The sequence below is a fragment of the Muscardinus avellanarius genome (genome assembly GCF_963383645.1).
Source record: "Muscardinus avellanarius genome assembly, chromosome: 10".
NCBI lineage: Eukaryota > Metazoa > Chordata > Mammalia > Rodentia > Gliridae > Muscardinus > Muscardinus avellanarius.
Window position 1 is genome coordinate 13,667,675 of NC_137796.1, and position 14,031 is coordinate 13,681,705.

At 50.7% G+C, this 14,031-nt stretch overlaps 1 protein-coding gene across 1 annotated transcript in view; it reads left to right on the forward strand.

Moving 5' to 3' along the window:
- CALB2 (calbindin 2) overlaps window positions 1–12,280 on the forward strand; it is a gene marked incomplete at both ends in the record, with an annotated part of 28,341 nt that extends 16,061 nt beyond the window's left edge. The window contains 8 exons of the mRNA XM_080702605.1: window positions 1,493–1,573; window positions 6,203–6,259; window positions 6,772–6,849; window positions 7,375–7,430; window positions 7,677–7,716; window positions 7,869–7,922; window positions 8,833–8,904; window positions 12,164–12,280. Coding sequence (XP_080558731.1) covers window positions 1,493–1,573; window positions 6,203–6,259; window positions 6,772–6,849; window positions 7,375–7,430; window positions 7,677–7,716; window positions 7,869–7,922; window positions 8,833–8,904; window positions 12,164–12,280 — 555 coding nt within the window. The remainder of the gene's footprint in view (window positions 1–1,492; window positions 1,574–6,202; window positions 6,260–6,771; window positions 6,850–7,374; window positions 7,431–7,676; window positions 7,717–7,868; window positions 7,923–8,832; window positions 8,905–12,163) is intronic.
- Between the last annotated feature and the right edge of the window lie 1,751 nt (window positions 12,281–14,031).

The following is a 14,031-nucleotide window of genomic DNA, read 5'->3' on the forward strand; positions in this document are numbered from 1 at the left end:
CTGGCTGGGGCCACGGGGAAGGAGGACTGTCCATCCCTGTGCCTCTTCTACGTGCAAGCATCTCTCCAGCCTTAAAAACCCACTGCCCCCAGGCTGACCCAGAGCAGGCTGAGCTTTTTCTGTGTATCACTCATGGAAGAGGAAGTAACGGGCTGGGCGTGGTGGCACATGCTGATAATCCCAGTAGTTGGGAGGCTGAGACAGGAGGATCACAGGTTCAAGGCCAGTCTCAGTAACTTAGCAAGGGCCTCAGCAACTTAGTGAGACCTTAAGTCTCACTTTATTCCAAAATAAAACATAAATAGGGCTGGAGGTGTAGCTCAGAGGTAGAATGCCAGAAAGAAAGAAAGAAAGAAAGAAAGAAAGAAAGAAAGAAAGAAAGAAAAAGAAAATTGAGAAAGAAAGAGAGAAAAAGAAAGAAAGAAAGAGAGGGAGGGAGGGAAAGAAATAATGGTATAAGATAGGGGTGGTATCCTTAAATGCCCTCGGGGTGCCCTAGGTATTGCAGATGTGTGACAGGACCTTAAAAACCTCAGGATCCAACAGGTAATGCAAATGTGTAATAAGCACAGCTTAAGACGTCGGGGCGAGTAAAGAACTCCAAAGAGTCCATTCCTCACCTAAAGGCATCCAAAGGCAAAACTTGAATATATATACCAATGTAATTTGCATATGTCATCTACACAAATAATTTATATATCTACATGTAATTATACATCATGTGTAATTTATACATACAGAATATGTATATACCTATATTCATAGAAGCATATGCATACATGCACACATACATGCACTCATATTTACACAAACACGCGTGTGTCCAATACACACAGTCAGCTTGCTACTCATGGTCAGGCTGACTTAGACTCAGGATTTTCCCGTAGCACAGGGACTCTGGTTGCAGAAGGCGGAAGGTCAGGCAGTGGGTGGCCAGCAGCGTTTGCCACATAATGACACTGGCATTTTTGAAAAATTAAACTGTTAAGGTGTTAGATGACATACAATACACTGCATTCATTTAGAGGTAAAATTCTATGAGTTTCTAGCGTAGACCATGAAATCACCACCATAAGCAACATATAGCCCTTCTGTCACCTGCAAACAGTCCTCCTACCTGGACCAGCTCGTTCCAGGCAACCCCCATCTACATCTACCTAGACTCATTTGCATTTTTTAGAGTTTTCTATACATGGAAACATCTACTGAGAATTCTTCCGAGCCTGGGTACTTGTGCTTTAAAGAAGTAGGGATTTCTGACCTTCAGGCTCCTCCTAGCCTAAGGATTGGGGTGACCCAGAATTGCTTCTCAGGACAACCTTCTCCCCCTTTGAAGAGCACCAGCCCTGTCCTCAAGGAAAGAAGCAAAATGGAGCCCACCGTGGCACCCGCGCTGCCTCCCTGCTGGGCCCTCCCCATCCTCCCTACGGAGGAGTCCTCCCTGCTCCCTGAGGTCCCTCCTTAACGCTGGTGTCGCTCTTTGTCCCCGCAGCTGGCACAGATCCTGCCGACCGAAGAGAACTTTCTCCTGTGCTTCAGGCAGCACGTGGGCTCCAGCACCGAGTTCATGGAGGTGAGGCCAAGACGCTGCCTTCTCTCTGTGCACGGGGCCCGCCTTCCCCCGAGAGCAGAGCCAGCCCCCCTCCCATGCCTGAGTGGGCCTGGGAGATGCTCGCCCCCAGAGCTCTGCCACTCGAGGTCCAGGCCCATCCGAGGACCTTGGCGCTCTCTGGGTGCTGGTCAGAAAGGCAGACTCCCTGCCCCACTAAATCAGAACTGGCATTTTGGTAAGAGTCCCACGTGGGCTAAAGTGTTCTAAAGTGTGGGGACGGAGAGAAGAAGTCAGACTGGGTCATGCACGATTGGGAGGTGTCGTGTGCCTGCACCTGCCCTTTGGGGGTCCCTGCTGGCATTTCATATAACAATGTAAACCCTGCAGGCAAGACCTAGTTTCACTCCGTTTGGATCCAGGATGTGCCACCCCTAACATTCCTGTCCCTTAAGTCAGAGGAAGGATGGACGTAAGTGCTGGTCTCACACCAGAGAGAAGAGGCCAGAGAGAACTGTTTCCAGTATCTTCCTGGTTTGATCTTTGACTGTGGTCTGGACTCCAGTGGACCCCCCATGGGCACTGCTCTCTCTGCAACAGAAATTCTCTCATATCCTCACACCCACGCTTCTCCATCCAAACTCAAATGTCTTTGGAATAATCCTCAACGGACAGACTGAACCATGTACCCTCATCGCTGATGCTGAACTACTTTTTACAGGGCAAAGTTGGAAATTCCATACGGTTCCATCCATATTACTAATCCTGATGTCCAGCAAATTACCAATTATTTCTTGCTCTATTTCTGGACTCTGCACCTGAGAGAGACACGCACACCCTGTGTGTCCCTCAGAACGGAGCCTCAACCGATACCCACTCCCCAGGCTGCGCGCGCTGATATATAACAGCCAGCCTTCAATGTAACACGTGACAGGAGTTGCCACGAGCCAGGTTAAGTCCATCTCCAGCCCCTGGCACGTGCTTCTGTGTGATTGGCCCCCTAGGAAGACCGCAGAGCCAGCCCCAAAATGCGATGGCGGCGACTTCCCTTCACAGATAGGAAGTTAATTAAAGAACTAACACTCAGAGTGAGACTCATTTTGGAAATGCAATTTGCCTGAGCATCAGATACAGGTTCAATTTTATGGCACTTAAAGGATTTTCTTTAGTTTTTCTGAGATGCCAAGATTTTGTAAGACAGTCACAGACATTCTAGACTGCCATTCTCTTTGACTATTTGCAAGAAACAGCTAGTGTGTGTGTGTGTGTGTGTGTGTGTGTGTGTGTGTGTGTGTGTGTAGTGGTACTGGGGATTGAACCAGGAGTATTCTGTCTCTGAGTTACACCCCAGCCCTTTTTATTTTTTTTATTTTGAAACGGGGAGGGTCTCACTAGGTTTCTCAGGGTCTCACTAAGTTGCTGAGGCTGTCCTTGAACCTGTGATCTCTCTGTCTCAGCCTCCCAAGAACTGAGATTACAGGCGTATTCCTGTAATATTCCTATAATTTGCATTCTTATCATTTGTTTGCCTGCTACTTTTGCTAGTGTCCACTTTTCTGTCTATAGAAAAGGCAGTGCTAGCCGGTCGTGGTGGCGCACACTTGTAATCCCAGCGCTTGGGAGGCTGAGACAGGAGGATCGCACAGGTTCGAAGCCAGCCTCAGCTACTGAGTGAGGCTCTCAGCAACTCAGTGAGACCCTGTTTCCAAATAAAGTATAAAACAGCTCTGGGAGTATAGCCCGGAGATAGTAAAGCCCCTGGGTTCCACCCCCAGTACCACAAAAAAAAAAAAAAGGTAGTACTGCACTTGACCCCTCCTTTCCCAACAGGGAGGCAGTCAAAGACTGGCCTCTGCTCTATCTTTAGTCTGGGGATGGGGATGAGGGCAGATTTCAGGAGTAGAGATGCTCCACAAGGAGCTGAAAGCCTGCCTGTCTCTCTGTGTCTCTGTCTCTGTCTCTGTCTCTCTCTCTCTCTCTCTCTCTCTCTCTCAAAATTATTAGCAGTTTCTCTCTGTGCAAATATTCTTTCGTGCCTCTGTCCTTCTAAGCCCTCCCATAACTGCAGAACCAGCACCCCTGCCAGGGCGATTCCTGGGGCCCCACCCTCCTGCACCACCATCTCCTCCGGAGACTAACCATTTGTTCCATTTTTTATCAGCTGGAAACACGAAATGGTCCATGGGGGCCCTGAAAGGCCCTGGTTCTCAGCTCCCTTCCAATTGCTCAGTACCACATTTTAACTTCTAATTTTAGGGACACCTCGGGACTTCTTTGAGATTTCACAAAGCCCAGGTCTCTTGAACTCTTTTCCTTGAGTGAGAAGAGAATAAGGGCACCCTGGTGGATGGGCACAAAGTTCTGGTGGGGAGAAGTCAAGGGTGGAGCCCAGGGAGGGAGCGATGAAGGAAGGAGGGGGGGTCACACCTGCTGGCAGGAAGATCAACCCCTGGACCCTTTGCTCTGTGGAGGACCGGGGTACCTTTGAGTTACCTTCCCCCATTTTAGGAGAGCATCTGTCTTGTTTCTCAATCAAGACTCCACTTGGAGGATTAAATTTGAATGTGCTATCTACTTGCAGATGCGTGGCAAAGGCCTTTTTGTAAGCCTGCGCTTATATTTTCAAGGGTGAGTTTTCTGGGCACAGGAAAGTATGTTTGATGGAACCCAAGGTATTTTTTTCTCCAGAAAAAAGACATTTGCCTCATCAAATTCCATCTACCAAAGTTGTCTCTAGTATACCTGCTCTTTTGCTGGGATGTGTTTGTCTCTCATAACTTTAAAAAAAAAAATTTCAGGGCCAAGTTTCCTGAGACGCAGCACTAACATATTATGAATACCACACTGCCTTATTTGGTATAGAAGAGATACCTTAAATTATCCATAAACCCTAACACTCTTGCAACACACGGGACACATTTGGGGATGTGAGGGAAGCTGGAGATGAATTTAGGAAGTAGAACGGTGCTTGTGACTCTCAAAATCCAAGCATAGCTGGTAGCATTCAGGTGGGCAGTTTGGCTGAATGGGGGACAAAGGGAAGAAAATCCAGGGAGTCAGAACTTGAAAGAGAATCTAAGAAACATGAGACACCAAAACAGTCCCAAGATTTAGGGGAACAAGGTTCTCCGGGTCTCTCTGCCACAGACACAAATAGCATCCTTCCTTGCCCTGCCCCCACCTCCATGACATTTCCTCATCTCTACCAGATGCCTTGGATAAAAGGCTGGGGTTTCAGAGCACTTGTATACAGGACCATATTTTCTTAGGATACTGTATCAGCCACCTGTTGCTGTGTAACAACACCCTCCCCCAATTTAGCAGCCTACTGCAATAAAGATTATCTTTTAGTTTCTATAGTAGAGAAATTTGGAGATGATTTAGCTGGGCGCTGGTCCAAAGTCTCTCATGAACTCGGCCAGGATGTCAGCCGGGCTGCAGTCCCCTGAAGGCTGCAGTGGGGCTGGAAGATATGACGCTCCACCATGGCTCCTTCACAGGGCTGTTGGCCAGAGGTCTGCTCTGCTATTGGCAGGAAGGCTCGGTTGCTTATTACGTGGGCCTTTCTATAGTGCTAATTGTGTAGGACATAAGAGGAATACACACATCACCTGCTGAAAAATGCCTCTCTTTATCCGAGGGATGAAGACTATGCCCTGGTTCCTCACAGAATCCTATACTTGCACCAAATAATTGAGACTTGGTTCAGAGCCCACAACAGCGTGGGATGGGACCCAGGGAAACATCTGATTGGCCAGGTTAGGTCACATGCCTACCTCTGGAGATGGGGTCAACCTCCCTTGAACCATATGGATTGAAAGTGGGAGCCAGGCATGGTGATGCACACCTGTAATCTCAGTACTTGGGAGGCTGAGACGGGAGGGTCACAGGTTCACGGCCAGACTCAGCAACTTGGTGAGGCCTTCAGCAACTTAACAAGATCCTGTTTCAAACTAAAAAATAAAATTGGGCTGGGGATGTGGCTGGGAGGTAGGATGCCCCTGGATTTAATTCCCAATACTGCAAAAAAAAAAAAAGTGGAAGATGGGTGGTTTCTCATAAAAACGGGGCATGTTTTTTTCCAAAAGGTAGGAGAATGGCTTTAATAGTCTTTTAAAATCATCAATTCTGCCTCACCCCCGGACCAAATGCATCATGATGGAGGGATAGAGAAGGAAGTAGAGCCAAGGGTAACCTATGATGGTTACTGCCCCTTCCAGAGAGTTCTTCCCCTTGTTTCCAGTCCCTACCTAGTAGGAGAAGCTTCCAGAGCAGTAAATGGACACCACCCTCAATACACCCAGAACAGAAAGAGAATCCATCAAAATCCTTGTTCTAGCCCTGGTAGCACCTGCTTGGTTAGCACCTTAGAAAACATCAGCCCTGGTCACAAGATGATTCAAACAAGGGAGCCAGGCCTGATCGCGTTAGAGCGGGGGGACCTTAGCCAGCAGTTTCCTCCCTCCCTGTGTGACCTTGACCAAGAGGCTCCCCCACATTTCCTCCGTGGTAGCTGGGCCAGCTGTCTCCACATCCCATCCCACTCCGATAGTCTTCACCGCCAAGACTCTTCCTGACCCATCAGACAGAAAGGGAAGGGAGGCGTGCCGGTCTTAATCTGTTCTTATGAACAGGCTGGTATCCCCTTTGCAGGCTTGGCGGAAGTATGACACAGACCGCAGTGGCTACATCGAAGCCAATGAGCTCAAGGTAGGATGGGCCTTGGGGACGGGGTGGAGGGTATGGAGGATGAGACTGTGGCCAGAACGGCAGTGGGTTTAAGGAACCTAGGGAGGTTGGTGAGGATCATGGATCCTTGGTCTGCTTAGGAGTACTCAAATCTGGCACTGAATAATTGGTCTCATTCATAGAAGCCCAGGATGATTGGTGGCGTGCATAGAGTTCAACCAAGCCATCTTCCTCTGCACCCTGGTGCCAGGACAGGCAGGTAGTTCTGAAAGACTGGCCTTCTAGTTTTTATATCCACCCCCAAGTCCCTCTGGGCAGCCAGTGATCTCTGAGCCCTGTGTCCTGGGCTCTTGAGGAGGCAGAGCATATTCTGTAGAGCAAGGTTGTACCCAGGACCCACCTACAGCCTCCAAGTATTAAGGGGTTAGGAAATCAGAAGCCAGACAACTGGTAGACCTCAAAACACAACACCAGATAAATAAACGAGGAGGAAATGAGCAAGGCAAGCTCTGAAGAAGCCTTCTGTGTTCCAGGGATTCCTGTCAGACCTGCTGAAGAAGGCCAACCGGCCGTATGATGAGCCCAAGCTCCAGGAATACACCCAAACCATAGTGAGTGGACAGACGTGTGCCTTCTCCCAGGGGTGCAGGACTTGGAACCCAAAACACGGGGGCTGTGGGTCTTTTGTCTGCTGGTCCTTCAGACCTACATGAAGTGACTCACGGTGGCAGCTGGCCAGGGGGATGTGAGTTGGAGGGCCCGCACACCCTCCAAGGTCCCCGCTGAGCTGACTCCTGGGCCAGTGTGAGACTGGGGGGCATCTGTTTCCATGGCAACCTCTGCAGTCCAAGTAAGAATACATCTTGAAGGGGGGTGCCTCTAACGCTGACCTGCTGTGTCCCCGCTGCCCCTCACCCGAGAAGGGAAAGAGGAGCAGGAAACAAGTCCTTCCTGTCTCCTCCAGTGACTGCATTAGACCATGTTGGTCCCCGACCTCCAGGGACCTCAGAGGAGGCAGAGCACAGGCCACCTTCCTCCACCTCCCCCCAGCCAGTGGAAGGGGACTCAAGGGCTGGGAGGCCTCACATGAGAGAAGTCAAAGCTAATAACCCAGCACGTCTCTCTTTCCCCAACAGCTGCGGATGTTTGACTTGAACGGGGACGGCAAGCTGGGCCTCTCGGAGATGTCCCGGTAAGCACCCTCACCCCTGGGTCCCTGCCGTGCTCACTGCTGACATCCATCGTTTGCTGGGAGAAGTGGCAGGTCTGCCTGAGACGAAGCCAGACAGAGCCAGGCGCGCCGACACCTGCTCTGCCCCCCCCCTCTATTTTTTTAACTTCCTGTCAACTCCCAAGGACAATGCTCAGCGACCGTTCACGTCTCTCCAGAGCCTTGCCTGCGCTGGCCCCTAATCTCTGCTTGCTCTTTTCTTTCCAGACTCTTGCCTGTCCAGGAAAACTTCCTGCTTAAGTTCCAGGTAAAGGAGCCTCCTTGCTTTTCTGGCTCCCTCCCTCTGAGCTTCGCCTCCCGCCCTCCCGTGGCCCCATCCCACGTGCCCCTAACACACTCGCGTCCACACGCTCCTCTCCGGGGCTTTTGCTTCACTCTTTCCTACCTTGGTCCTTGCAGGGCATGAAGCTGACCGCGGAGGAGTTCAACGCCATCTTCACGTTTTACGACAAGGTGAGAGGGATGGTGTGGGATGGAGAGCAGGCGGCCTCGCCCTCAAGTTCCCCCGTAGGAAGAGGCAGCTGGGCCATGGGGTGTCCTCCTGCAGCAACTTCTGCTATGTGAAAAGACAAATGTCATTCATGATACCAAACGTTTGGTTTCTTAAAAGTGCAGGGGAAAGTCAGACGTGGTGGCACTTTCTTATAATCCCAGTACTTGGGAGGCTGAGACAGGAGGATGGCGGGTTCAAGGCCAGCCTTGGCAACTTAGGCCCTCGGCAACTTAGTGAGACCGTTTCAAAATAAAAATAAATAAATAAAATAGGGCTGGGGATGTGGCTCAGAGGTAGAATGCCCCTGGTTTCAATCACCACCACCACCACCACCACTACTACTACTACTACTACTACACACACACACACACACACACACACACACACACACACTGGAGAATAGTGTAAGGAGGCTGTGCTCAGAGCTAGGTGTGATCATGTGAGTCCCATCCCCTGATGTTACCCTACAGCCAGTTTTTCTGAGGTGCTGGGAGTGAAACCAACCCTACCCCACCCCTGGCCCCTTAGCTACCCCCTGCCCATGTGACTCAAATAGTTTTATCTATAACCAAAGGTTGGAGGTAAACTTGAAATAGCCCCCAGACTCAAGGAGTTAACTAGACGCTTCTAGAACCTCTTTAATATTTTCAATGCACATTCAAAACACCACAAGGAAAGCGTTTGTGCTCAACTGTCCTGCTCCTGTATGGACTGGTAAAGTCAGAAGCGATACCTTACTCTGTCACCACGTGGTCCTAACACCTCCTGGTGCCCAGAGTTGCGGGAAGGGAAGGTAGGCCCAGAGGAGCCCAGGCTGGGGGCGTGGCTGGGGCCGCCAGGTCTGAGCTGACTCTCTGCTGCCCCCACCAGGATGGGAGCGGCTACATCGATGAAAACGAGCTGGACGCCCTCCTGAAGGATCTGTACGAGAAGAACAAGAAGGTGAGGTAGAGAGGCGGCCCAGGTGAGGTGCCTGCGGGTGGGAGATGGCCGACAGTCGCCCCAACAATGCTTTAGTGGTCTTAAATAAACCCACGATGTTGGGCACCCATCGTTCCTCTGCAGAACTCTCCCTATCCTACAAAACTGAAATGCCGTATCCCACTAAACAGTAGCTCCTCGTTGCCTCTTCCCCATCTCCTGGCAACAATGAACTTCAGAAGGCAAACTCATAATAGAAGGAGAATCATCCGGTCTGTCTGCGAGGTTCACGCACGGTGTAGCATTTCAGAACCGCCTTCCTCTCTCAAGTCGAATAGCATCCCCTCGTAGGCATGCACTGCCTTTTGCCTGCCTATTCCTCGTTGAAGGACATCTTAGACGTCCTTAGGCTGCCGCCATCTGTTCTGAATGGCATTGCCGTGCGGCAAAGACAGGCTTGACACGGCCCAGTGTGCAGAAGTGTCAGCCAAACTGCCAACAAAGAAGAGTTTTAACACAAAAAGCAATCAGAGTGAGCAGGAAGCATGGAGAGAGAGGGAAGGGGCAGGAAGCATGGAGAGGGAAGGGGCATTCTGAACTGACTGCAGAATTTGAAGCTGGAACAGCTCCTAAGAGGAGCTGTCTAAGAGATGTTCCTCTGTGAGGACAGGCTGAGGAGTGAAGTCCACTCTTTTGCCTGTTGTTGCCCCTGGGGCATCCTCCAGGGACCCCCGGGGGGCTCGCCACCCAGCTCTGGACGGGAGAGATCAGACACAATAGCGACCTGGACACAGAGACGCGGCCTGGGCAGCTGTCTTCCTGCACTTCCTGGGAAATATCTTTCACAGAGCAAATGGTTTTGCTGCTTTCTTTAATTAGATGATGAAAGCTCTTTGTCATTCCTTGAGTTGTCTAACTGCCTGGGCTGCCAAGCCAGAGCTAAATTTAATGCTCGATTTCAGGGGGGAAGAAATTTCTCTGCAGCCTCTGAGTCTGTCTCTCTTTCCAAGTGCTTTCTGATCTCTTCATCCCGAATAAGATCCTTCATTTATTTCATGCTCCATTTGTGTGTGTGTGTGTGTGTGTGTGTGTGTGTGTGTGTGTGTTACCTACAAGTGCCTTTTGAAGTAAAACAGGAAATAAGTGATAAGGAATCCAATACTTCCTAGGAAGAAGGAAATCCTCACCAGGTATTTTAACTCATCAAGCTTTTTCCTGTAATGATACAATCTCCTAGTAGAAAATTGCCGTATGCATCTTCGTGTGTCCAAGAAATGTTGGCCACCTGAATGAAAAAAATATATATTTAACTATCATTGGATTGATGAGGCATAATTAGTCTTTAAAGAGTGATAAACCCTGAAGCCTGCATTCCATCTCAGAGTGACCTGAGTTTCCTGGTCGTCAACTCCTAAGTTCTTTCACGACTAACCTGAAGGATAATGCAGAGAGACACACAGGTTAACCCCAGAAGCAGAGGCACACAGGCAAACGTGTGGGGGGTTGGGATTTGGAAGCAACTCTGCAGGTTAGAGAACAGGAACTTGATGAAGGTGTTTGCCCGAGAGCCTTCCACCTGGACCAGGCCCCAGATCTGGCACCTGGTGATGGAGAGAATGAACCAGAGAGAGAGAGAGAAAGAGAGAGGGGGGGCGGGGGGATACATGACTAAATAGAGCCCTTTAGCTGAGAAGGGACTGGCCGGTTCTGGTGAGTCCTTGGCAGAAGCATCTCCATTGTGATGGTGTCTGATGGGACCAGGATAAGGTTTTAGAGTAGATTGATGTTGGAGGTGCCTGAAGGGACAGGCTGCTGGGATTGCACTTCAATATTTCTTAGTACCACAACAACTCACTAAAGACAGTTCCAGTTTCCAGCGAAATGTTAATACATAAAAAGGGAGCAACCTGGCCGTGCGGTGGCACACGCTTGTAATCCCCGCGCTTGGGAGGTGGAGACAGGAGGATCACACAGGTTCAAAGCCAGCCGCGGTGGCTTAAGAGACCCTGTTTCCAAATTTTTAAAAAGTATAAAAATAAGTCTGGGAGTGTAGCCCGGAGGTAGAAGGGTTTCCAGGAACCCCAGTACCACACAAAAAAGGAAGCAACCTCTCCCCTATGACGCTAAGTCTCGGGGTTTTCTCAAGCTCAGGGCTGATGTGCGGGGCCCCTTGGTTTCTACCTGAGTGGGAGATAGCTCTGGAAGACTCCAGGGTTAAGAATTAGGTGACATTTCCAGGGACTCTGAGACTTTAGGGAGGGTGTCCCTCCCCAGGTCAGGGATGCTAGCCACGTGACCTTGGATTGGGTGGTGGCCAACACTAGAAATCATTCAGCGAGGGGGTGTCTCTAAACAACAAAGAGGACCGGCATTTAAGCACTAAAAAAGAGATGACCAAGGACAGGTGAGCCAGGTGAGTAAATATATAAACTTCAGGGCACCAGGCACTTTTATGACAAGTTGGCCCAGTCTTTTAGTGAATATTTCAGCCATCATACCTCAGTTTTCTCAGAACAGAATGGAGATTTTTTTTTTAAGTTTCTGTCAAATATTTTCAATACAAAAGAAAAGAGCAGGGTATGGTAGTACACACTTGTAATCCCAGTACTTGAGAAGCTGGGACAGGAGGATCGCAGGTTCAAGGACAGCCTCAACAACCTAGAGAGGCCCTCAGTAACTTACACCCTGTTTCAAAACAAAAAAAATAAAGTCAGGCTGGAAGTATAGCTCAGAGGTAGAATACTCCTGGATCCAATCCCCAGTGCCAATGAATGAATGAATGAAGAATGAGGGAAGGAAGCTTGGGGAAGAGTGGTCCAGGAGGCCCAAAGTCAGACCAAGGAGCTTTCCTGGCCATTCCCCCATCACCTGCAGAGACCCAGATTAGCTTGGAGCCCAGTGAGGTGGAGGAATATAAGTGGTGCACAGGTAACAGCTGACCTCACAATAGGCACCACCTGGGGGAGCGCTTAGCAGAGGCGCTCTGCTGAGTGGTTACCTTCATTCCCTCATCTAATCATCGGAACACCTAGATGGGGCTAGGGCTATGGGTGTACCCATTTTACAGATAAGGCCGGTGAGTCTCAGACAAGGATTGCTCCTTCCTAAAAGCGATGCCGCCACTCAGTGAGAGGATTTGCACCTAGGTCTGTCTGACCCCAAAGCCCGCGCTGGGTGTCTCTCTGAGCCACTTAACCCTGCGCGGAGATGGGAGAAGGTTGGCCCCTTTGGGTGGGCCCATGCTCCCTGCATGCGCTCACCCTCGCCCTCCATATCCTAGGAAATGAATATCCAGCAGCTCACCAGCTACAGAAAGAGCGTCATGTCCTTGGCCGAGGCGGGGAAGCTCTACAGGAAGGACCTGGAGATCGTGCTGTGCAGCGAGCCCCCCATGTAAAGGGAGGGGACAGGGGCCGCTTCTCCGCCTCCCCGACACCCGCCCCAGCCGCCCGACACTTCTCCCCAGACACAGAGATCGTGAGCGCCCCTCCCCACCCCTGCAACCTGCGCACTCCAGCCTGCAGAGTCCGAAAGGAGAGAAGGAGGTCCGGGCCTCCCCTGAGGCTGCCTCCGACCCAGCCCTTGACCACCAGGCAGAGAGCGCCGCCCGGCCGGAGGAGGATCACCGAGGGCATGGAAGGTGGGTGGGAGCACTGGTGGAGTTTCCTAATTCTCTTCGCTGTGATGCATGAGCTTCTTCGTTGTACGATTTAGGCTTCTACGTCCCAGAGGGGACTCCTCCCTCCCGCTCCCAGGCTCCGCCCCCTGGCCACGCCCAGCCCCTGGCCACGCCCACCCCGGCTCCCGTCTCGTCTTGCTAATGGCCTAGGTGTCTTTTCGCAGAGCTCTGTCCTGGAGGGCACCTGCCCTCTCCTTGCTGTCTTTACTCGCGTGCTCCTTTTCTCTGTGGGGTTCTTGTCTTGTTTACCAAAGAGGAGTTTACAGACAATAAAGTGGAAGCGTTTTGCTGTGGAGGCCCGCCTCGTTCTTGCCGTGGGGGCGGGGGACACCTTCTCTCTCAGCAGCAAAGGGAGGACCTGTTCCCCGAGGGAACGCAGGACCCCACGACTCTGCAGCTTTTCCTCGCCACCCCTTGACCTGTCCCTTCCCCGACCCGAGTCGCCTCTTCACCCCACACTGTGCCTGCATCTCCATTGTAACAGCGCTCACCAGTTACTGAAAGCTAAGTCACCGGACAGCTGGCCTGGGAGGTCTCCTAACCCGGCTGCGACAAGAGACTACAGATTGGGTACCGAGGTTCAACAGGGAGCCCCGTTTCACGGCCGGGTGGGGGCAGCGTCCAGGTGCAAATTCAGCAGTTCGGATCCCCTGTCTAAAATCTAAACCACCATCTCTTTGGAGTACGGAGGCCAGGGAGGTGTGACAATAGTGGGACGAGGTGACTTCCACCCAGTGCGAAAGACCTCCAGCCAGCAGTTCCAGACCGCCATGGGCTTGACTCTCCTCCTTAAAGTGCAAATTACCCAGCAACCCCTGATCATATGCCCTTTGGTGTTGGTCCAGCTTGGTCTCTGGGGACACAGAGCTGTCTCAGATCCCAGGATAGAGAGATAATTGATTCTTTATAATGCTCATTTATTGATTATCTATAAGGTACTTTTTTAAATTTTATTTTTAAGTAGTGAGGGTTGAACCCAGTGACATTCTACCTCTGAGACAGACTCCCAGCCCTGTTTTATTGTATATTTTGAAACAAGATCTTGCTAAGTTGCTAAGGGTCTCCCTGAGTAGCTGAGACTGACCTGGAACCTGCGATCCTCCTGTCTCAGCCTCCCAAGTGCTGAGATTACAGGTATGAGCCACCACACCCAGCTTACAAAATACCTTTTGACACCACCTCATTTAATCCCGTGACATTCCTATGAGATGCGTATTATTTTCAGGTAAAGGAACGAAGGCTCAAGGTTCAAAATGCAATAACTGCTAAGCAGCAGAACCAGGATTCAAATATGGGCTGGTCTGACTGCAGAGTCCCCTGTGGGCATGTCCCTTGATTAGATACCCAGGAACCCACCTGAGCAGTAGACCATCGAGGACCCTGTCCCTCAAGTCAGATGGAACCCTCATTTCTTTCCTCACCGTACGGGTTTCAGAGAGACTTCAAAGTCTGGATGGTGCAGCCCGGCG